This window comes from Nicotiana tabacum, chromosome 22 (assembly GCF_000715075.1).
Source record: "Nicotiana tabacum cultivar K326 chromosome 22, ASM71507v2, whole genome shotgun sequence".
NCBI classification, from domain to species: Eukaryota; Viridiplantae; Streptophyta; class Magnoliopsida; order Solanales; family Solanaceae; genus Nicotiana; species Nicotiana tabacum.
In genome coordinates this window covers 104,330,587-104,355,328 of record NC_134101.1, presented here as the reverse complement: position 1 = coordinate 104,355,328, position 24,742 = coordinate 104,330,587, and the positions used below count along the sequence as shown (strand labels likewise).

General features: G+C 37.9%; 2 protein-coding genes across 11 annotated transcripts in view; one reads left to right on the top strand and one right to left on the bottom strand.

Moving 5' to 3' along the window:
* Nucleotides 1–1,052: 1,052 nt before the first annotated feature.
* Nucleotides 1,053–2,563, bottom strand: LOC142176006 (uncharacterized). The gene is made up of 3 exons (XM_075243038.1): nucleotides 2,293–2,563; nucleotides 1,356–1,459; nucleotides 1,053–1,301 (listed from the first exon to the last, which is right to left on the bottom strand). Exons 1-3 carry the CDS (start codon nucleotides 2,561–2,563, stop codon nucleotides 1,053–1,055), a joined length of 624 nt encoding a protein of 207 aa, XP_075099139.1.
* Nucleotides 2,564–5,115: 2,552 nt separating this feature from the next.
* LOC107761147 (eIF-2-alpha kinase GCN2) overlaps nucleotides 5,116–24,742 on the top strand; it is a 96,216-nt gene continuing 76,589 nt past the window's right edge. For 7 of the 10 annotated variants that reach the window (XR_012704759.1, XR_012704758.1, XR_012704757.1 and 4 more), the window contains exons 1-10: nucleotides 5,116–5,543; nucleotides 10,317–10,385; nucleotides 10,469–10,528; nucleotides 10,635–10,740; nucleotides 16,824–16,928; nucleotides 17,160–17,573; nucleotides 18,166–18,303; nucleotides 18,585–18,671; nucleotides 18,807–18,893; nucleotides 18,997–19,111. Coding sequence is in view for 7 of the 10 variants with exons in the window: in XM_075242565.1 (XP_075098666.1) it covers nucleotides 5,410–5,543; nucleotides 10,317–10,385; nucleotides 10,469–10,528; nucleotides 10,635–10,740; nucleotides 16,824–16,928; nucleotides 17,160–17,573; nucleotides 18,166–18,303; nucleotides 18,585–18,671; nucleotides 18,807–18,893; nucleotides 18,997–19,111 (1,315 nt within the window). In the remaining 3 variants the exon portion in view is untranslated. 10 annotated transcript variants of the gene reach the window in all.

The following is a 24,742-nucleotide window of genomic DNA, read 5'->3' as shown; positions in this document are numbered from 1 at the left end:
TGCTTTATTCCAGTTGTACAAGTTTATAACATTCAGTTCTCCAGCTGCTTGTGGCAAGCATATCTTCTCCCAAAACACTAATGCTTTCCTAGAGATATCTGCTTTTCATGTCCATAGGAATGTCCTGCATGTGGCTTCAATCTTTTTCAACACCTTCTTTGGCAATAAAAATATTTGTGCCCAGTATGATTATACACCAAAGATCACTAATTTTATGAGCTGTAATCTTCCTGAGTATGATAGTAGCTTTGATGTCCAATAGCTTGTCCTTGCAGTGATCTTTTCTACTAGTGGCCAACATTGGTTAATTGACAGCTTCCTTGATGCTAGTGGCACACCAAAATATTTGAATGTCAATGTGCCCTCATTATATCCTAACTCATACAATATGTCCTCCTTCAGATTTGCAGAAATGCTAGCAACATAAATGGAGCTCTTCTTTGCATTTGCTTGTAATCCCGAGGCCTTTGAGAACTTCATAAAAGCCCGCTGAAGCAACCTAATAAAAGGGAGGTCTACCCTACAAAACATCAACAGGTCATCAACAAAACACACATGGATCACTCCCAACTTTTTGCATCTAGGGTAAAAGTGAAACTCCTTATTCAAAGCCAACTAATCAAATTTCCTCTATAGATATTCCGTGGCAAGCACAAATAGGTAAGGTGACATAGGGTCACATTGCCTTATTCCTCTTTGGCCTTTGAAGGGTTAGTGGGGCCCCCATTCAGTGTTAAAGAATAAGTGACAGTTATTATATATTTTATTATCCACTCAATAAACCTATGTGAGGATCCCAGTTCAATCAGAAGTCTTTTCAGAAAATACCAATCCAATGTGACATAGGCCTTCCTAAGGTCCACCTTAAGTACACTCCTTTCTGAAATCCCCTTCCTGTTATAGCCTTTGAATAGTTCATGAGTGAACAATATATTATCAGTGATACTCCTACCCTCAATGAAAGCTAATTGAGATCCTCCAATCAGATGACTTGTCACTTTCTTAAGTCTCCCGGTGAGCACTTTAGTAATGATCTTGTACATGGTTAAGCATCATGCTATAGGCCTATAGTCCTTAACCTGAGTGAGGTTGCGGACTTTTGGAATCAGAGTGATAGCAGTACAATTGATGGCCTTGTTTATTTTTCTTGTTTGGAAGAAAACTAGTACATTAGCAAGCACATCACCTTTTACCTCCTCCCAGTGTTGTGTGAAGGATTCAATTGGAAATCCATCAACATTTGGTGCTTTGTTAGTTGGCATGCTTTTAACAACATCAAATATTTCCTCTGTTGTGACTTCCTTGACCAACTCTAGTTATTATAGTCTTGTCAGGCAGAACCATTTCTTAATTACCTCAGAATTTGGGCAGGGGAGAATGCGTGATGACTCCCTCATCAACTTCTTGAAGAAAGAGAGGAATTGGTCTTCTACCTGCTTTGGTTTTATGATCTCGATTCCTGCATCATTGTGCATAGAATTAATTGTAATAGCACTAGTGTGCATCTTCCACTGAGCATGGAAGTATTTTGTATTAGCATCTCCATATTGTATCTATGTGGCTCGTGATTTCTACCATATAACCTGTTCCTCCACATTGCTCCACTTTTCCACTTCTATTAAATCTTCTTTCTCATGTTCTATATAGATCTGGCATAATGGTTGCAGGGAGATATTATATTGTGCTAATTCCAATTTCTGCTTGGCTTGATTAAGCTTTTGTTGATAAGAGACCATGTAAGTATTTCACTCCCTCAGTGCCTCCTTTAGCCTCTTAAGTTTCTACCATGTTCTAGACATCCACGCATCTCTATAATCCTGTGCCCACACTTCTTTCACAATCCCTGCAAAATCTGGGTGGTGTAATACTGTTTGATATAGCTTGAAGGGTCTAGGATTCAAGTTCTGTTGTTGTACTGCAAAGTTGCATTTGAGAAAGATAGGTGAATGGCCGGAAACTCTAATATTCAGGTACTCTGCTTTAATATTGCCATAGTTCATTAACCAATTATAATTTCTAAATGCCTAGTCAATCTTGTTGTATACTCTTTCATTGTCATCTCTTTTGTTATACCATGTGTAATACCATCCTGTGCTCTTTAGGGGAGTAAATTGCAGTTGATCCAATAGTTCCTTAAAGCCCTAGGTCTCTGCCTGTGTTATAGGGGCCCCAATCCTATCGTCTGTATAAAGCATATTGTTAAAATCACCACATACCAACCATTCAGTTGTAATATAAGCTCCTATAGAAGCAATCTTATCCTATAGTTGTGTCTCTTCATCAAGTTATTACTCGCATAAATCACAATGAGAAACAACCTTATTTGACAATTTGAGTCCTCCATTTCACAATAGATAAACTGAGCATTAACCTCTAATATTTGAAGCTTTATATGAGGTTTACACAGTAGCCAAATATGACCATTATAAGCATGATCATAGTTGTATTTGGCTTGCCAGTCCTTAGCCATCTTTTGTGTGATCCTCCTAGCTTTATTTACTTTTACTATTGTCTCAACTATCCCCATAACTTCTATTCTGTACTTCTTTAGAAAGAGAGTCATCTTCTTCTATTTAAAGGGCTTGCTAAGCCCTCTTATGTTCCAAGTACTTATAATCATGGAGGTTTGAGGTGGTCTGTACCACCATCCCATACATCAGGCGATGTATATCCTTGAGTCAGTACCTCAAATCTATTGGTAATTCCCAATTGGTTAGTGGAACATCTAGCTGTAGTTTGTTATGTCTAATCATTCATTCCACCATCAACAATTCCTTTACTTTGGATTTTTGACCCTTATATCCTTATCGGTGCTACTAACACTGGGAATTCCTCCTCGTCCAAAGTAGCATTAGTCCCCTGTGATTCAGTGATAGCTTTCTTTGTTGTAGAAGTAGTTGGATCAGTGGTAGTGCTACTCTAGTCTTTTGCCACCCATTTAGTCACCATCTTCCTCCTCTTCCTACCTCGTCTAGTCTTCCTTGTTTGCTCTACAAAACCATCATTTTCCTCTTGGGTCTTCCTCTGTCTGCATTCCTCAGTAGTGTGCCCAAATTTAGCACAATCAGTACAATAATTTGGTTCCTAATCATACTCTATACTCTGGTGGATAACCCCTGTTGGAGTATGGATTTCAAGAGCATTTGGCAGGGGGTGAGATATGTCTATCTCTACTAGTACTCTAGCATATGATATACGATCCATCTCGGTTGTAAATAGGTCAGTGAACATAGGTTTACCCACCACACTAGCCAGCTTACTCAAAGCTTGTGTAGACCAGTAGCCAACAGGTAAACTAGCAAATCTCACCCATAATGGAATTACAGTTAGACATTCAGGATCAAACACAAAATCAATCGGCCAATTCTTCAAGATAAAATGCTTGTTATAGAATGTATAAGGACCAGATTGCAGGACATGATCCCTATCACTCATAGAATCAAACTTGAATATGTAATAGCCATCATCATGATATAGGATTTTGGGTTCGTTAACGAAATTCCACACATTTTCAACATAATTCTCCATGGATTTGAAAAATGGCGTATCACCCAGAACTTACCGTATAAGAGAAGTACCCCAATATTCCTGTTGTTCCTTAATGTCCTTCTCAACAATCGTAACTACAAATATATTACCATGCATATCTGGAGGAATGTAGGTAAGGGCCTTACCCACTTGTGAGCTTCGATTCCTCTGGTAGGGTTTCTTCTCCGATGGTAGGCGTTTCTGATCCTCCATCGCAGGGTTTTTTGCATCATCAGGAATTGGTACTGTGGACTTAGCTAGGTCAGAAAATTGAAGTCAGACCGCTAACCCCGTTCTTCTTGCAGACCGCTTCCCAGTTGGATTGAGATGATTCTCACTCTTCTCCTCATCTTCCGGTTCCTCACGTATGGTTTGAAATTGTAGCGGTAGGAACCTACCAAAAGTGAGTGGTCTTACTTATGATTGTATTGCATTCGCCGTTGTTGCTATAGCCGAATCAATAGCCATTGTTGGAGAAAAAGCAATTCCTGATGCATTTTTTACTTCTTAACTGTCTATTTTTTTCTTTTGTATTGGGTGGCTTTTAATCTTATGCAACTAATAGTGCTTATACAAAGCGACTACGTGGCATTACCTAATTCAGCATTTCTGAGACTATTCCTCCTATAACCTACATGTCTCGTGCTATGCTAATTTTTTTTCCATCTTGGTTATATCCTTAAGTTCCACGTTTACACACACACCCCTATCCATCGCTTTGTTCTCTTTGGTACAACCTAGGCTTCCAACAATTTTTCATTTGTTTCCCATATATTTGAAAGTTGGTTATATAGTCTCCTCTTCATGGTAAACTTGATATTTTGGATGTGAGTTGTTGGCTTGGAGTTGAGAAAAAAAAATATTCCGCTTCTTGATTTATAATTTGTGCGATACTAGCAATAAGTCCGATTTAGACTTTCCTATCCATTGCCCTGGGAATACAATTTCTTCACGGAAAAAACCCCCTTCAAAGAATGCAGGTTTTTAATTGAGATCAAATGGAATAAACCCCCAACAGATACTATCAAGCTAATCATTGACGATGCCTTCTCAAAAAATACACTGGAAGCTGGCCTTGGTGGTGTCTTTAGAAACAACAATGGAGATTGGATTGTTGGCTTCTGCAAATCAACTTATGCTTCATCTCATACAATGTGAATTAATGGCTCTCTATGAAGGATTAAAAATTGCTCAAGAAATGAGGTTCCCAAAGATAGAAATAGAGACAGATTCAACGGATATTATAACACTTCTCTATGAGAACAACCAAAACCTCTCTAATCTAATTTTTGAATGCAGGTGGTTAATGCACCAGTTGAAGCTCCCAACCCTTATGCATAACTTCAGGGAAGGAAATGTTGTGGCCCATCTCTTGGCGAAGGAAGCAGTGAATTTTTTAAAGCTTTTAAATATTTTTACCATGCACGTCCGCCTTGTTTTATTGAACCTCAATTGTCAAATGACAAGCATGGTCTTAGTATTAGTTCTAAGTATATTTTTTCTTCTGTGTGTAACAAACTTGCCAAGTTTGGCAATGTTAATGTCCTTAGGGACTATTTAATGACTTTGTAATTTTCCGTTATTAATATCATCCTTTTATTTCAAAAACAAAAAAAAAAGAGTTAAATGGCTAATTATGCACCCTACCCAATAACATTTTTCCAACAAATAACATTATTTTTCAGCACACTAATAGATTGTCGCAATTTTTTCATTTTTTTTTCTTTCATAAATCCAACTAGTTTTTGACGAAAGTGTAAAATTGATAAGTAATTTGTGTTGAAGCTAAAGCGTTAAAGGTAAAGAAAATAGAAGGTACGATCGAATTGCTCAATTGTTGAATCTAGTTTCGCTCCCGCCTCCATTCGGGCAAATCTCAGAATGGGGCAAAGTTCAAAGAAGAAGAAGAGGAAGAGTGGTGGAGTGGGGCGGCGCCACAAGTCATCCAAATCCAAGGATCACAATTCGATTGGTGACGGTAATTCTGAATTGCTTGCCGAAGAGGTCACTGCATTGTAAGCTTACCCTTCTTTAACTCAACTCTTGTGCATTTGTCACTATCACCTATTGATTACAAAAAATACCTTTATAAGGATTAAAACTGTTGTATAAAGGCATAAGTGAGATGCTGCTCAAATGCCTAGCAAGGGCAGTAGTCGTCATCAAGTAATAAAGAGTAACTACTTTCCTGGAACACTATCAAACAGGCAATACAACCTTCATATCAGTGTTGTGAAGAGCGTGAAGCAAGTAAAAACGAAAACCCCATTTCACAAAAAGCAAGAAGCAAAGCGCTCGCCTTTTTAAGTGAAGCGGAATTAATTTTTTTTAAAAAAATAAATACTGCATAAACAACACATGTAATTGTAAGCAAATGTTCAATACTTCAATTAAAAAACTAAAGAGTTGCATCAATTAAAGCACAAAATGAGCATCCTATTCTTCTACAAGATTGTCAAATTCTTGTATTCCACTATCATTATTATATTGCTCGTCACCTTCTTCAACTTCATCTTCTTCATCAACTAGGGACAAAGTAGCTGCCTCTTTTCCCTTCCTCTGTGAACTTGAAGTTGAGGTACTCCCCCTCAAACCATAAATCCTCTCCCCAATTCCACGCGCCTCCGCAACATCACCCCAAGTGAAATCAGAAGTATCCTCAAATACTTCTTCGTCTGCATGATCTTTCGGGACTCCAGTTAGCCATTCATTAGCATCATCGATGTTGTCCAAACTAATTGGATCAATTACATTGCGAGCGTTGTAACGACGCCTCAATGTTCTATTGTACCTAATGAAGACTAGATTATTGAGACGAGGTTAGTTTGTTCCTCTTTTTGGTATGAATCTGCAAATAATAAGTAATTAGTAAGATTAGGACAATTGAGATATAATTTAATTATCTCAATATACTAAATCTTTCTTATTAGTTCTTACATGCTCAAACACGCTTCAATTCCTTTCACACCCGGATGAGCTACATGTTAGACTTAGAACCTTGATGGCAAACTTTTGTAAATATGGAGTGAAATGACCATATTGCTTCCACCATTCAACTGTAGAAGTAGAACATATTTTCAAAATATAATATTGTCAAAGAAATAACTTATTAACTATAAAACAACATATAAGCACTCGCTCAACTGGTGACTTCGTCTTTCTTTGTCTAATGGCCATGTTTTTTCCCAAAAGTTGCTCAGCATTCCTATAAATACTAAATTGCTCTGTGATTTTATCTTGCACGGATTCTTCAGGTATCAACTTCTCAATACATTCATAGTATCCATTCCACAAAGGTTCATCTTCTAGAATCCTCTCTTCATTGTCATAAAACAGTTCCGGGTTCAAAACAAGTCCAACTGCATGCAAAGGGCTATGAAGCTTACTATCCCACCTTTTATCTATGATCTCAAAGACTCTTTTGTATTTTCTTTGATCACTAAAAGAGGCTTGAATAGCCTCCTTTGCCCTATCAATTGCTTCGTACAGGTAGCCCATTGGTGGCCTTTGCTCCCCATCCACCAAACGAAGCGCTTTAACTAAAGGACCACCAATCTTAAATGCATGAACTACATTGTTCTAGAATGAAGGAGAAAGTATAATATCTGCAGATTCTCTCCCTCGAGCTTCCCTTCCATAGGCACTACTAGTGTACTCATCTAAAACAAACAACTTCTTCAAATTGCTTTTTTGCTCATACATCCTATGCAAAGTCAAGAAAGCAGTAGCAAATCTTGTCTTTGTAGGGAACCCCAAGCTTCTTTGTTTAGTGAATCTCTTCATCATGTTCAATCACAAAGGTCTTTGAATAATATAGGAATGCACTCTAATTGCCTGATTAAAGACAGTACTGAAGGGTCTTTCCTTGAAAATATCACCGAAGATCAAATTAATGGAATGTGCTGCACACGGAGTCCAATAGATATGCGGGTACCCAGCAGACATCAAATCACCAGCTTTAACATTTTCACTGGCGTTGTCCGTGACAACTTGAACAACATTTTCTGCTCCAATAGAGTCTATTGTACTCTTGAACAAGGAGTACATTTTGGTTGAATCAGTTGAAGAGTCGCTTGGCATCAACAGACTCAAGAAACAGGCTTCCCTTAGGAGAATTCACCAATATATTGATGATCATTTTTCCATTTCTCGCCGTCCACTTATCCATCATAATGGAACAACCAAACTTGTTCCATTCTACTTTGTGCTCCTCCACGACTTTGTTCACCTCTGCCACCTTTTTTTTTAGATATGGCCCTCTAACTTCATAATAAGTTGGAGGCTTCATTCCTGGGCCATATTGGCTTACGACCTCAATAAAAGCAGCAAAAATGTCAGTATAATTAACACAATTAAAAGGAAGACTTGCATCATACATCTACCGGGCAAAGTTTGTAACTACACGGTCCCTCAAAATCGCTTTGGCATCAACTTGAGGATTACCACTTTTCCCTCCCTTATCTCCAGATTTTTGCGGGAAGTAAAAATCCATAGGACCTTTGGTCTTGCCAGTAGATCCACAACTAGAGACATTAGTGGAAGCATCCTTCCCCGCTTTTGTGATTTTGGTGGAAGCGACGAAGCATCATCACCTTCTTCTGTTTCATCATCATAATCATCAAGATTATAAAGTTCTTGTTCATGAATCATTTGAGTCTTTAACTCTTTCTTTTTTTGAAGGTATGCTTTCAATTCTTCCTTCACATGCCCCGGAACTTTAGAACAAGATGCGACATTTGGATCACCACCGATTAGATGCGCTTTTTGACGATAGATTCCTCTATTTGTAATCTTATCACAAAAAAGACATCTAATGGCCATCTTGTTGGTCTCGTTAACTCTTGCAGAGTAAGCCCAAGCCGGGTCTTTCCTATCTTCTTTTGGCGCCATTAAAAAAACAACTACATAACACATAAGAAAGGCAATAAGAACTAAGAATAAAAGATATAATAATTGGGCAGAAATTTAGGGCAGAAACTGGAAAAATTGGGCAGAATTTTTCTGAAAAAAATTCGACAGCATTTCGGCGCCTTTTGGACGTTTAGAAAGAAAAAGAAAAAGAAAAAGTAGAAGAATGAAAATCAAAAGTGCAGAACATACCTGTTGAAAGTTGCTTTTGTACGGTTGAAGAAGAAGCAGAACAACCCTAGTTTGAAGAAGAGAAATCGTTGCTGTTGTTTGAAGTTAATAAAGAATAGAGGAAGAAATCGCTGTTGTTGTTTGAAGAACCCTAGTTTCTCGCTGCTGTTGAAGTCTCGAAGAAGTCCTGACTGTTTAGAATCAAGTTTTTAATAAAATAGGGCTTTGGGTATTTTAAACAGAGAAGCGTCCGCTTCTCTCGCTTCTTCTCGCTTCACTGCTTCTCGCTTTTTACAGAGAAGCGTTCGCTTTTTCGTACCAGAGTCGCTTTTAATGGCGGAAGCGATGAACTGTGCGCTCCGCTTTGCTTCTCGCTTAAAGCGAGGAAGTGCTCGCCTTTTTAATCACTGCTCCATATTGAGGTTGTGGTATTCTCTACAGTTTGTCCCAGTATCAATAAGACTTACTAATAACTAGGATCAATATAGTGGTAAAGTTGTATGTAATATTGATCCTTCTATGAATCTGATAATTGCAGATTACTATTTTACACTAATTGGACCGTAATCTTCCAGATTATCTTTCCTTGCTATTTACTCAAGAAATATTAACTAACTGTTTTGAAGCATGCCTGCAGACTTTAATGGAATTTCTAGGGACGAATCAGATTTGAAATTGGACTTATCCTCCTTGTATTCGAATGCCAAATCCCAGGCGACCTGGCACTGACTAGTGATTAGATTCATTCCTGTCCTGTGTATGAAATGGTGTACTGTGCTCTCTTTCCTTAGCATTTTTGTCCAATTTAAAATGTTGTACTGGAGTGACAGGCTATTATAGACATAGCTATCTTGATGTAATAGCTTTGGTGGAGATATCAACAGGACTTCTTTCCTTAATATGGAACATTCTTTTCTTTTTTCCGGGTCTCTTGTCAAGGATTTTGACAAAATATCCTTCGAAAACGAAAAGAGTAGAACTGGTGAATAATGCTATAAAATTTTGTTTTTGTCTCCATTGATTTTCTTGAGGGAAAGAGAATATGTGATTCCAGATTCCACAGAAGGGATGCATCTGAATACAAAAAGGAGTAAATCCCTAACCAAGGTGTATGCAGAGTCAACAAAGGAGTGTCAGTCCAAAATGTTCATTCACTCGTCTATTTGAGTGCTCAAATGTTTGCCCTTAACAGCAAAATGTTTCGATTACGGAATAAACTCTTTTATGCTACTGAATGCACGTCATCTATCGGCCATATTTTCTATGTTAAAGCATGTGGAGAGTAATTGCTCGACCTGTCCAATTCAGGTCCCTGGTTTTATGAAATATCCTGGAATGTTCCTTATTTTATGCTGGCATAGCCCAGCCTATTCCAATTCTATTACTCTGTAGCTTTTTTCCAAATGCAATTTTAACAATTGTTTGGTGCATTTTCCCGGAATGGGATGACTAAAATTTTGTAGAGCATCTTCTGCTAATTATATGCGTGTGGGGAAATAGCATGATTTTCTTTGCATCTATTTGGTGCAAATCAGTTGCATAATTAGTAGTTTATCTTTTGCTGAATTATACTGAGATTGAGAAGCTATAGTGTTTTTGGCCTTCCAGTTCTCTATTTTGCTCTACTCTAACCTTTCTTCAATTGATAAACTTTCTAGAAAGAAATATTTATTTCCATACATGGCCTTACATATTCACGGAATGTTTAGGTGTGCCATATTTCAAGAAGATTGTGAAGTTGTTTCAGAGTCACCTTCACAGCTTCATATCAAGCTCAGGTTTTAGATATTAGAAATACTCATAAAACTCCACTGTACTGTCTTTATTCGTTTGTACCAAAGTTCTACGCATGAATTAACAGGCCATACTCAAAGGATGCTGGCTATGAAGATTCAGATGTGTCAGCTCTTCTTTCAGTGAGGTTAACAGGCTGCACTTTTATGTGCCTTTTTGTGCTGTGTTGTCCATTCTTTTCTGGGTATTCATTTCTCCTAATTTCATCCGTCTTTGTTCCTTTTATATTTTAGGTGTTTGCCTGGGTATCCATACAAGACCCCAAAGCTTCAGATAATACCAGAGAAAGGCTTATCCAAAGCTGACGCTAACAACCTTTTGTCTTTGCTTTATGATCAGGTAGAGAATGACTTTTAATTTAGTAACACTGTCATCTTTTCCCAACTCGTATCCTTGTTATTGTTGGTTCAGTCCGACTACTTGCTTTTATGCTTAGTTGGGAGTCATTGCATTTAGGAATTTCAGACTAAAACTCCCAGCAAGATGGAAATAAAGCTGATGATTGGCATATTTAATAGGCTTAGAGTTTATGCTGTGCTAAATTGTGCGGCTAAAAATAAGTACAAATTGCACTACAATATTCTACTGAATTGACAGATGCCAAAAAATGGGAGATCAAGGGGCTGTAGTTGCTGTGAGCTACGATCAATCATTCAAATCAATAAACTACCCCTCGATCCCTAAGAAAGTTGGGTTTGACAACATGGATTCTCCGTTACTATTCCACTTTATTCGTTTACATGAATTTTAATACATAATACATATTTGAAAGGTTAAATTGGTTAATTATTGAAAGACTTAAAAGTCGAATCCAAATCTGGGATGGGGTGGGGGGTGGGGTGGGGGTTGAAATAGATTCATTCAAGTATTATTTTGGTTATGGATAATTTGTCTTTTAAAGGGGTTCTCTAAACTAGAGATTCTCTAAATTCACATTCTCTCTACAATGACATACTAGTTTATAACTGGAAACCAAGACTCAATGCAAGTGTAACAATAATAACTAATCCTTAATCTTGACTTGTTGGTATCACCTATTTTAATCTTTTCCTCCACTTTCTTTTGTTCTTAATTAAGTTTGTTTAGATCTCTATTGGTTTTAGGAATTTTGAGATAATTTTATTTTATTTGAATTTAGGTCACCTTATCCCCTTGCCGCACTTTCAATTACCATAGTGTCACAAACTTTCGATCACCATAATGCTGCACTTATACACCAGTGCATGTAGAGGTCTATGTAGGTCTTAGTTAAACCTTATCAGGTGATTGTATTTCATTTTGTCCTCTATGTGTGTTGTTCACACCATCTTTTTTATGTGTTCATGTTCATTCTACTCTTGTCTAAGAGTGTGGCTGCACATCCTAACATCTACATTTCTGCGACATGTGGACATGTTAGACCTTTTTTTTTCTTCTATTAATAAGGTAAATATTATTTATTAATAATGGGAAATTCTTCCCTAAGCAAGCAGTATACAAAAATGTTGAGGTTCTACATTATAATATAATCCTGTACGAACAACATCCAATCTTCTAACATACCGGAGCCTCATAGGTGCACCAAAAAGAAGCTAGAAATGCGAGGCTAGTAAAGGAAGATGCCGGCCGAGAAAGACGAACAACAAGATAACATTGCAGGAACTTAATAAAGGAGATGCAACGAAGAAGAATCTGGCGATAAACGAGAGAAAATCTACAACTGGGGATACTGGAGATGAAGTATGGCCGGCGTTTCCTACTCGTAAGGATGAGCTTAAACCGACATTAGGGGTAGCCAAAGCTGATTCCTTGAATAATTCTATGCAGGAAATAGGAAATCAAATTTGCATGAATTCAGATCTACTATAACCCCAGCTCTAGTTGTGTCTGTAAGATTATAAATGAGGAAAATGGGACTAAGTCAAGTGACACTCAACGTCTGTTAAACATGGGTAAAGAAGTCATTGGAGATTGAAATGGGGTGCTATATTCAAGTCCACATATGATTAACAATAGGTTCTATGATCATCAAACCGCAGAATGCTGAGTTTGATTATGAAAATGATGTTCTGAAAAGTGAAAACTATCCCCCCCTATGGGTTAAAATCCCAAAACTACCAATGAATTGTTGGAGCATGGATTCGTTAAGTAGGATTGGGATGCAATTGGGATACCATTATATGCTGATGACTGTGTTGGCGGACATAATTTCATATGCTAGATTGTTATTAGAGGGAGATGTTACCAGAAGTTTATCTCTGACACTTAGAGTACAGGACCTTAAGGAAAGAAACTTTGATCAAGAAGTTTCCTATGATTGGAAAGTGGAAACCTGAGTATTGTGACTCTTGCCTGCAAATTAGACACAACGTCCAAGCAAATGTGCCCCAACAAACTCTGGTGCCTCTTAAGAAGAAATTTCAGAAACCTAAGCTAGAGTGGTGATCAAGAGGAGTACAGATGAATGTTGTGGGACAGGGAACAGGTGATTATGTGCAACAAGTCGAAGTTGGCAATGTTGTGGCTCTTACTGCAGATGACTCATCTGACTCTTGTGAGAATTGGACAGAGGTAAAAGGGAGATTGGCTACTAAGGGAACTCAAACCAACCTGCTGGTGGTACAAATGTTGTAGAGGGGACATGGACTGAATTTATTGGTGTTAGTACAAAGTTAAGGGACACTAGACAACAACTATTAGAGATTCAGATTTCTACGAGGGATGACAGTGAAGGAAGGAGTTGGAAAAATGGTCAACCATTGAACAGATTATTGTAAAACAATAAAACAAAAGTCACACATCCTATGATTAAAGCTATGTGATTCAAACACATCCTGCTTTCATTTCAATGTTAAGAACAGAGTTGCCCCTAACAACAATCAGATCATCAACATCTACCAAAAGTGAGAGAGGATACATGCTCAAGAGGGTATTGAAGAAGAAATTGTCGGTTACTGTAAATTGTTGTTGAGATCTGCAGCATCTCGATGGCTAGCCATTGAACCAAATGTGATGAAGAAGGGACATATCTTGAGCAGAGAACAATAGTGGAATTGATTGCACCATTCACAAAAGAGGAGGTTGGAAATGCTATATGGGTTATTGAGACATCAAGAACCCTGGAGTGTAGGACTTGGTGCTTACTTCTTTAAGAAAGCATGGCCCTGAAATGGAGATGATGTAACAAATGCTCTGCTACATTTCTTTTGTACTAAGGTGATGTATGGACCCCTTAATTGCACCAATATCACTTTGACTCCAAAGGTTAAAAATCCATTATATGTCAGGGATTCTAAACCTATTTCATGTTGTAATGTGCAGTACAATTGAACCAAATGTACTGTGGCATGTGGAGGAGCATCATGAAGAATTGGGAAGCCTTCAGTGGCAACATCACTTACAGGGTGGGAGATGGAAGGAGAATCAGCTTTTGGAATCATAGGTGGTGTGGAGAGGATACTCTGAGGGTCTCTTTCCCCCACGTCTTCAGAGTTTCAAACTAGAAGGAATTGATGGTCCAACAAATTCGTAAGGAGCATGAAGGGGGTAGTATGGGATCTCTCATTTAGAAGGAACATGCAAGATTGGGAGATTGCGGAGTTCCAAGATTTGTTGACACTGCTATATGGGCAAGACAGACCCAGCCATCTTGTGATTCTTGGAGATATGGTTTGTGTGGCGATGGTTTGTTCACCGTAAAGTTCTTTTACCAGAGTATGTTGGTGAGAGAGGATGCCATTTTTCCATACTCCTCGATCTGGATTCCTAAAGCGCCCACGAAGGTGTGCTTTTTTGCATGGCTAGCGGCAAGGGTAGTGATTTTGACTGCTGAAAGTCTGCGAAAGAGAGGAATCGCACTTGTTAGTTGGTGCTGCATGTGTAAAAGCTCAGGGGAAGAAGTTGATCATCTTTTGTTGCATTGCCCTGTGTCCTCGGCTTTGTGAAGGGCAATCCTGAATCTTTTTGGTGTTCAATGGGTGATGCCAAGCACTGTAAAGGAAATGTTATATAGCTGGGCTGGTTTCCGTAGAAGAATAAAGCAAAAGGTGTGGAAGTTCGCCACGTTAGCTCTCATGTGGATAGTTAGCTCTCATGTAGAAGCATAAAGACGCCCATCTTCTATACAAGTAGGGGCTATATGAGTGCACCAAAAAGCGATCAAAGATAAAAGACTATTTTTAAAATGTGACAAAGGAGACTCATTCCCCTCAAAAGCACTCATATTTCTCTCCCTTTTGATTAATATAATTTACCTTATCAAAAAAAAATGTGCAGTACAAGATTATCTATATTTTTCAATTTTTGCTTGAATCTGTCGTTATCTGCATGCTTGAATAATTCATTGTTCTTGCTTCCATTTCATTTTCCTATAAGGCTTCATCTTGCCCAAAGTGTATGCTTGACAATATTGTTTCCTTTATGTTCCCTATCATTCTGATCCTTTCCCTTTGTATTTAGGATTAACTTCTATTTGTACAAGTGCTTTTCTACTAATACGATATCTTTCTCTTACCTCAGTCCTTTTATGCAGAGTGACCTATAACAATTGTCTGCCACATGCTAATCACCTATGTTGATAACAATTGAAATACAAGAACAAGGGAAGATCAAAGCAAGTAAAAGAGATAGAAGTTAGACACAAAGCTTGATAAGATACCGTCATTAGTTAGAATTAGAAGACAATCCTAATCACGTCTGCTGGAATCAAGTATGCACCTATACCAATAGAATCCTCAAAAGATTGATCACTCTTGCAAATTCTATGACAAATCAAGTAGCAATTAAGAGATCACCTAAGAAATTCTGAATCAAACTAAAAGTCATACTAACTTTTATCCAAGCTAAGGAAATGAACTAGGGCTTTAGAGTTTATAGCTAGGTTAATTATTTACATAGATTGCCCAAAATAACCCAAAGATAGCCTTAAAACATCATTAGCCATTTTGGATAAAGCTATCTCTCCACAAGTATCTCTGCTATCGCGGTCAAGCTAAGTTTGATTGGTTTAAGCAATCACAACCATGTCTCCACTATCACGGTCTTCTGCGCCTAGGTGTCCCTCTGTGTTTGCGCCTTGCCTTCTATGATTGCGGTTCACTAAGTCTTTTTATGGGGTCGCGACTTGAACTCTACGATCGCGTCTCTCTTCTACCGGTTCAGAAACTGCAGCTGCAATTTGTGATCCAAGGCTCTTTTCTACAACTCCACGCTCCCCATCATATCCCTCCTTCCATAGTAGCAATGTATAGTATGAAAGGGACTTCTCTAAATGATTCATTGACGCTCCCAACCTCTTGATCATCATTCCAGCGCCTACAACTCCTTAGCTTGACACCAAAAAAAAAGCTCCTTAGCTTGACTCTTTGTAAAAGGTTTTGTCGTCGTGGCCATGGGCACAGAGTGATCACATGTAGTCCATGCGCCAACATTAGCTTTACTTGTTGTTAAGTGTCCCATTTGGTGGAGGGAATGAGATGTTGTCTAGGGCAATCCTCACCACTCCAGCTCGCTTTTGTCTTGTGTTGGGCCCAAGGTCGTTTTTCTTAGCACTTATGATCGTGAGTACAATAACAATACCTGATCTGCCGTAGCAGCTGCTGGTTGGTTGCTTTCTCAATATCCGGATGACGGGTTGTTTTCTCTCCTCTTTGCAGGCTTTCCCAGTACAAATATCATTACAATTCCTAGGAACACCTTTGACTCTATGGTGAGAATAGTAGTTTGAGAAGATTAACCGTGATGTTACGTGCTCAAGGCATGTCTAAAATTCTATGGTAATATCATTGTTTTATAGGACTATTAAGTGTGGCTTCTAAATTGCGTTCTTTCCAGGTTGTTTTTCTGTGTTTGTACCCTGTTCTTAAGGATATGTTGGTTTTATTAAGATGATAATTGGGTTATTGCTGTAATAGTATTAATGAGAAGCATGAATCCTGTTACTTAAAACATAGTCAACATGCAGTACTAAATTGGTGTTTGGTTAGGATAGACATATTTGCTGTATTTCTCAATGCTCACATTTGGGTTAGTGAAGGTTAGTTGCTCGTTGGTCTAAGGAGCTTCTTTTTCTAGTATATCAACTTACAGATTTATTTACAACATCCCTACACTTGTGAAACTCGTGCAGGTAGATCAATGAATTTGGAAGTTTTACTACAGTTGATCATTTCCTCTACTCATCGTTGCGTGTAATGAGATGCATAATATCGAGCTTTGCGACTTTCTGTGAATCATTTCATGCAAGTGTTTTCTGGCCTATCCTCACATACTTGGTTAAAGTAAATAAAGGTTTACCTGCTTTATTAAAGTAATGTAGGCTGCTAACGAGCATTTGATGCGCTCATGTCTTTTCTTTTACGGCCTTTGTTTTAACTACACTGAGTTCTTTGGTTAATACCTGCGATTTTCGTGTTATCTCACTTATAACTTTTAAACCATCCCAGGCCAGCTCCAATGCTCGAGAAGGGCGTGTAATGATCTACAATTTGGTTGAAGCTGCTCAAGAATTCTTGTCTGAAATTGTTCCACAGGAGCATTTGCATGGATCGGTAAGCTGTCTTGCTTTCATAATTGCTTTTTTAACTGCAGCAAAGTAGTATTCTGTTCCTTTTTCATAGCAGAGCATAGGAAGCACACAACTTTCTCCTCTTTGTTTTAGTTCTTTAATGTGCAATGTTGGTGGTGTACCATTTTAGTTGGAAATGCATGATGCCTAAAAAGTTGATACCATTATCCTAGAGATATTTGGAATTTGACCAAGTGCATTTTATTTGTTTCAGGTTTCATGCCAGTTGACATATATTACCAGCCAATTGACTTATAAGGATGCGAAAGCTTCATCTGGCGATACCTGTTCTTTTGGTGGCCCATTTGTGTATGGCTTTTTAGATCTTTTTAGTGGCTCAGGTGAGTCGTGGCATTGGAGCCTGGGAATGAATGATACTGGTCGCATAGACTCTTTGGTGCAGTCCCATGTATCAGAAGGTCTCAAACATGAATATGACAATCAGCAAAAGAAAATTGACCAAATTGTGAAGCCAGCATTGAATGAAGCAGCAAAGCAAGACTCTTTGCGTAAGGCTGAAATGAAATTGGATGATCTTGAAGAAGAGAGTGTAGGCGAGAGTAAAAGTTGTAGTGATTTGAGCAAAAGTTATACGGATGAATCAACTGAAGACCATGTCATGTGCAAGGTAAATTTATACTCCCTCCATTTTAATTTATATGAACCTATTTCCTTTTAGTCCATGCCAAAAAGAATGGCCCCTTTCCATATTTGGAAACAATGTACCTTTATGCAATGATTTATAGCCACACAAAATATATGTGCCTCGTTTTATACCACAAGTTCAAAAGTCTTCTGTTTTTTTCTTAAACTCCTGACCTGTCAAAAGTTTCACAGAAATTGAAACGGAGGGAGTATAAAAGATTTATTTTTGTTTCTACTATTTTGTATACTCCTTGTGTACGGGGACTTTTTTAAGCCTCTTCTTAAATGAAATTTATTACTTTTATCAACAAAAATGAAAGTTTCACTTTTGAAATGGAAAATTTTATCCATTTAGTGGAAAAATAGTTTTTTAAGGATTGCACAGGAGCAATCAGTTCAAATCACTGGCATATTAGTCTTTTTCCCTTTTTTGACCTTCTGATGTCAATATTTTATTATCCATTTCTTGCTATATTTTCAGTGGCTAGCTCAATTGTTAGATCTACTGTTGATGTTAAAGGATATTTTTGTCCATCTTGAAGGACGTGCTCTCTAACATCACAACTCTCTTACAGAATATTTTTTTGGAAGGGAATATATCAGACAGTGGTGATTCTCAGCGGGAAACTGAACCTAAACCTTCAGAACTGGTGTCCTCTGGATCTCTGGTCCAGGACCATTTACCCCACACTCTAGAAAAAGACCTCATTCTGGTACCTCCCTCTAGCTTCTAGCATTCTTTTGAAAGTACAAGTGAATTTTTTTAAATGCTGGAAACAAAACTAAAGCATCTTCTAGTGTTTTTCTGGTTTGGTGTAGAAATGATAAGAGGGACAGGATGGAATGTAATACGTTTGGCTCTTGGGTTTGTAGAATATGAAAAGAGCCTTGAGAACTACTCCTCCTGAATTGTCTTCCACTTCTTATGAATCCAATTTTTAATTCATCCCTTTCCGAATTAACTATCAAGATGCTTTAAACTCTGCTTCTTTAGGCACACTTGCTTCGGCTTGCCTGCGGCCCTAAAGGACCGCTATCTGATGCTTTGCCAGAAGTAACATCAGAGCTCTTTGACCTTGGGGTATGATCAACTTAATCTAGTTATTTTTTATGATTTTCTGCTTAAGTTTTTGTTCTTCATTTAATTCACTAGGTCATTACTACAGTTAAATCTGATAAATTTTTTTATTGCCTTTGAAAATGACTTATCTTTAAGATTGTCTCCAAACGTGTACAAGATTTGGCAAGCAAACCTTCTTCATTTTTTGATGGGACTTTTGATCGTGTTTTTCAAGCACATAAGGTAAAGTTTATTGTTCTTTTCTTGACTGGCTTCTTTTTTGCGTCAGTTGTACGTCCATGTTGTTGACAGTAGTATTGTAATTTCCAACAAATGAACTTAATAGGTGTCATCAAAGCTCTCACAATTTTGGAAAGCTTCATCTGAATTTGAAGGGCAGAATTCTTCACCTCCTCAGAACTCTCGTTATTTGAATGACTTTGAGGAGCTCCAACCCCTAGGTGAGTGAAAGTTTTTCCAGCTTATGTGCTTTCCCCTTATTTCTAACCTTTAGTGATGCATCTATCATTTTGAAGAGAATATAAACTATTAATCGCTGTCACAATAAGCAATTTGTTCTCCTCTATGCATTTAAAAAAAAGAAAAAGAAAAAGAGAAATGTATTCGATTTGCTGCACTGTTGCAGTCTCATTCTACAATTGGTGTCTTCGATAAAAACGCCCGATAAACATCCTAGTACGTTTTTTTTGATACAGTAATAAATTTCATTAAAGTAAGGGTAAAACATGCCCGCATATAAGAAGTATACCAAAAAGTATAGAACCTTGCCAAAAGACATGATTTCTAAGAATGACACCCAATCTTTTTGTGATGTTTTGTCAATCCTTAACTGAAAGGCTTGTGAGGAGACCTCATCCAGGTTCATCGTTATAATATTCTCGCTTGAGTTGATGTTTCTTTTTGTATATTAACGTGAGCCTGTCTTGTTCGAAACCTCCAAAGCAAAATGATAATAGGAATGCACATAAATTATTTGTATATTCAACAGTGCTTATAAGATTAAGCTTCAGAGTTTAGACATTTAGAGATAGTAACACGTAAGGTAATATTTGTAGCATCGCACTCACGAACATAGATTTAAACATTGTAATGGTGGATGTATGGCTGGGTTGTAGGGGTGAGTATCGGTCGGTTCGGTTATGAATATTATCGGTTTAGCATATTGTTTATCGATTTACAAATATGATAAACCGATAACCAAACCGATAAGATATTAGTTATCGGTTATCCGTTAATCGGTTATCGATCATTATCGGTTCGGTTATCGGTTTACCCGATAAGATAATTCAATCTAGAGTTGAGCAAAAAAGAGAAGAGTAAAACAGTTTTAAAACTCGTTTCTGGCCACAACTAAAACAGTTTTATAAAACAACTTTATATCGGTATAAAACTGTTTTGCAATGTTTCTGGCCACAACTAAAACAGCTTTATTAAAACTCGTTGTTGTAATTGAGAAAGGTATAAAGACAAAAGCTGTTTTGCAGTGTTTACAGACAGTTTTACTTTACAGTTGTTGTCTGTAAATTGCAAAAGACAAAAGCTATTTTGCAATGTTTTGCTGCCACAAATATTCTGGATCACATGTCTTACTAATTGTGCTAAAACCGTTTTATAGAGGCAACTAATCAGTGTTGTCAAAGGCGCGCTTAAAGCGCGCCTAAGCGCTAAAGCGAGCTCAAAACACGTTGAGCGCTTCGCCTCGCTTTGTGGGCACTTTAGTGTCGCATCAAAGCTCTAAGGCATACTCTTCCTTGCCAATGAGTGTAATCCTGAAAAGGCGACCTTAGACAATTGATATTTCACTTTGTCGTGATTAATTTCGTTGTCCATATAATTGTTATTCATGCTTATGATGATTAGTCTTGGACTAAATGCATATTTTTACTTTTTCTCCCATTGCGCCTTTTTTCATTAGTGCCCACGCTTTATTTGCGCTTTGTGCTTAAAGCCCCAACGGACCTTAGAGCTTTTTTGCGCTTTTCTCCTTTGATAACACTGCAACTAATATTCAACGTAAACAGCACTACAGTGAAGTGAACAAAGAATCTGCAACAAGCATAATCAAACACTACATTGAACAAAGAATCTGCAACTAATATTCAACATAATCTTGCTGCTACAACTTTCCAGTTTCCAACACTACAAACATCAACATACTGTTATTGCTAAGCCATAAAATCTGCAACTAATAGTTCAACACTACAAACAATTGTCCAATTGTTCGAAAGAGTAGGGATGGCATCGATAGAATCAAACAGAACTAATAGTTCAAACACATTAATAACAATACAAAGTAGTAGCAACCTTAAGATTAACAAGTCCAAAGTCCAAACATAGTAGTAAATACTAATAGTTCAAATTCAAGTTAACAAGACAACAACTACTCAATCCTTATAGGCTTCACCAAATTGCGCTCCAAACAATGCTCAACATGCCTCATTAAGGACTTAGTACCAGTTTGTCGTGCATTGTAACATAAAACAAGATGACAATGACTACATCTTACTTTCCACCATCCATCATCACCTTCTTCAATCCTTTAATAGTGACTCCAAACATGTGAGATACTTTGAGACCACAAAGTCGAGGCATGGTTACACCTATTAAACGTAAAAAAAAATATTAAGTCAAGTAAGATTTGTAAATGTTGACATACAAGTTGTCTATCACATGTATACACATGTACTACATCATAGCTAGCACATGTATATGAGTTGTATAGTAGGTGTAATTAGGTGTATGACAACTAATAGATTAGGTGAATTAGTATTATAAATAGGCCTTGTAATCTTCTCTTCTAGATATGAAATATAGAACTTCTTTGGTTTCTAACATGGTATTAGAGCATTAAAGTTTTTTCATCAGTTTGTTGTTGGGAATTTTTTTTCCCCGTTCGAATTATTTTTGTTCAGAACAGTCTTTCGCTGCTTTGATTCTATTTCACTATTTCCGGCCATTTTTTCCTGACAACTTTCATTTTCCAAGATCACTGTTCACTGTTCACTGCACTGTTCACTGTTCAAATATTACTATTCGCTGTTCACTGTACTGTTCAAATATCACTGTTCACTGCACTGTTCAAATTTCACTGCACTGTTCTTGACTATTTGATTCTGCTATTATTCGGGTGCAAGATGACTGAAACGAAACCTACCGTTGATGTCATTCCGGTTATGTCCAAAATTACGGAGAATAAGTTCATGGGTTCCAATTACATGGATTGGAGTAAGACGATCCGTCTCTATTTGCGGAGCATCGACAAAGAGAACCACTTGGTTGATGATCCACCCAAGGATGAGACTAAATCAGTCTGGTTAAAGGAGGATGCAAAATTGTTTCTCCAAATCAAGAATTCGATGCACAGTGAGGTAAATGATCTAGTTTCTCATTGTGATTATGTGAAGGATCTAATGGAATATTTAGATTTTTTGTACTCTGGCAAAGGAAACTTGTCTCGCATGTATGATGTGTGCCAGGCATTTTACCATCCATCCATGCAAGATCGCTCTCTCACCACTTACTTCTCAGAGTTTAAGAAGGTGTATGATGAGCTTAATGTTATATTGCCGTTTAGTCCAGATGTGAAGGTACAACAGGCTCAGCGTGAACAACTAGCGGTCATGAGTTTCCTTTCTGGTCTTTCTCCCGAATTTGAAGGGGCCAAATCGCAAATTTTATCTGGGACTGCTATCTCTTCCTTGAAAGAGGCCTTTACAAGAGTGTTGCGTACTGAAAAGTCTCATCCAGGTCTGACAGCCACGATCGATAGTGGTGCTCTGCTTAGCCGCGTCCAAAAGAATAGGAGTCATAGTAATCGCAATCGGAGTAGCAATAATCGAGACCTAAAGCAAGGGGAAGTTGAATGTTTTTATTGTCATGAGCTCGGTCATACCATACGTTATTGTGTGAAGCTTCAGAATAAGAACAAAAGATCTCAGTATGCCAACATCGCCACTTCCGAGACTATTTCACCATCTCAGTCATCATCTCCTCCTATCAATACTATCCCCGAGTCAGGTAAAACCACTAAGTGTCTCCTCTCTTCGTCATCCAAATGGGTCATTGATTCTGGTGCCACAAATCATATGACAGGTAACTCTAAACTCTTTTCCACTTTTCAGTCACATACCCAATGTTCCACAGTTACTTTAGCCGATGGGTCTACCTCATATGTTTTAGGGTCTGGCACTGTTAATCCAACATCTTCTGTTTCCCTTAGTTCCGTCTTAAATTTGCCTGATTTTTCTTTCAATCTAATATCTGTCAGTAAACTTACTCGTACTCTAAATTGTTGTGTCTCATTTTTTCCCAATTATTGTCTTTTTCAGGATCTTACGACGAAGCAGATTATTGGTAAAGGTTCTGAGTTTGGGGTCTCTATGTTCTTGAATCACAGGTGCCGAAATCCATTTCTTGTTCAACTGTGTTGTCTCCCTTTGATGTACACTGTCGATTGGGTCATCCATCCTTGTCTAGTTTGAAGAAGTTATATCCTCAGTTTCAGAGTATTTCCTCTTTAGATTGTGAGTCATGTCAGTTTGCTAAACACCATCGCCTTCCTAAAGTTTCTAGAGTCAATAAACGGGTCGACTTACCTTTTGAGTTAGTTCACACCGATGTTTGGGGTCCATGTCCTATTATCTCTAAAACTGGTTTTAGATATTTTGTTACCTTTGTGGATGATCATTCTCGTGTTACTTGGTTATATTTAATGAAAAATCGTTCGGAGTTGTTTTCAATTTTTTGTGCTGAAATAAAAACTCATTTTAATGTTTCCGTTCGTAATTTAAGGAGTGACAATGCAAAAGAATATTTTTCGGATTTGTTTAAAGATTATATGGCTACAAATGGTATTCTACATCAATCTTCTTGTGTTGACACCCCTTCTCAAAATGGGGTTGCGGAACGAAAAAATAGACATCTTCTTGAAGTAGGCCGAGCACTCCTCTTTCAAATGAAAGTGCCAAAATGTTTTTGGGCTGATGCCGTCTCTACAACTTGTTTTTTAATAAATCGTATGCCATCTTCTGTACTTCATGGTAATATTCCTTACAACATTCTTTTTTCCTCTAAGCCATTATTTCCTATTGAACCCAAAATATTTGGTTGTACTTGTTTTGTTCGTGATGTTCGTCCACAGGTAACTAAATTAGATCCAAAGGCCCTTAAGTGTGTGTTCTTAGGGTACTCACGTCTTCAGAAAGGTTATCGGTGTTATTCTCCAGATCTCAAAAGGTACTTAGTGTCTGCCGATGTCACATTCCATGAAAATTATCCGTTCTTTTCTTCATATGTTTATAACAGTCCTGAGGAAGAAGATGATACTTTGGTCTACACTGTCACACATCCAGTTAGTTCTCCAACACCTCTTCCTCAGTCACCCGTTTCCCTCTATCGACCATCCCAGCAGCCACCTGTTCTTCGTGTGTATACCAGGCGACAACAAACCTCAGAACCCGATCCTTTACCTACTTTTGCTTCGTCGGTAGATCCAACCTCCTGTGTTTCAGATCCTAGTTTGGATCTTCCTATTGCCATTCGCAAAGGTACACGACAATGTATTTATCCTATTTCTTCTTTTGTGTCTTATGACCATTTGTCTACTTCTTCTAGCTCGTTTATTGCATCATTAGATTCTGCTAGGATACCTAAAACTGTTCGTGAAGCATTGTCCCACCCAGGTTGGCATGATGCAATGATAGAAGAGATGATGGCTTTAGATGAGAATGGTACTTGGGAGTTAGCCGATCTGCCCACTGACAAAAAGGCTATTGGGTGCAAGTGGGTATTTGCTGTTAAGTTTAACTCCGATGGGACAGTAGCTCGCCTTAAGGCACGCCTTGTTGCAAAAGGGTATGCACAGACCTATGGAGTCGACTATTTGGATACTTTTTCCCCGGTCGCCAAGTTAGCTTCTGTTCGATTATTCATTTCCATGGCAGCTACTTATGATTGGCCTCTGCATCAGCTTGATATAAAGAATGCTTTTCTACATGGAGATCTTCAGGAAGAAGTATATATGGAGCAACCACCTGGGTTTGTTGCTCAGGGGGAGTGTGGAAAGGTATGTC

Coding starts and splice junctions, on each gene's coding strand:
- LOC142176006 (XM_075243038.1), bottom strand. CDS start 2,563: ATGACTCTCTTTCTAAAGAAGTACAGAATAGAAGTTATGGGGATAGTT. Junction 1,460..2,292: donor TCTCATTGTGATTTATGCGA/GTAATAACTTGA, acceptor ACAATGATGCAG/GAATCGAGATCATAAAACCA. Junction 1,302..1,355: donor TCCCCTGCCCAAATTCTGAG/GTAATTAAGAAA, acceptor GAGTTGGTCAAG/GAAGTCACAACAGAGGAAAT.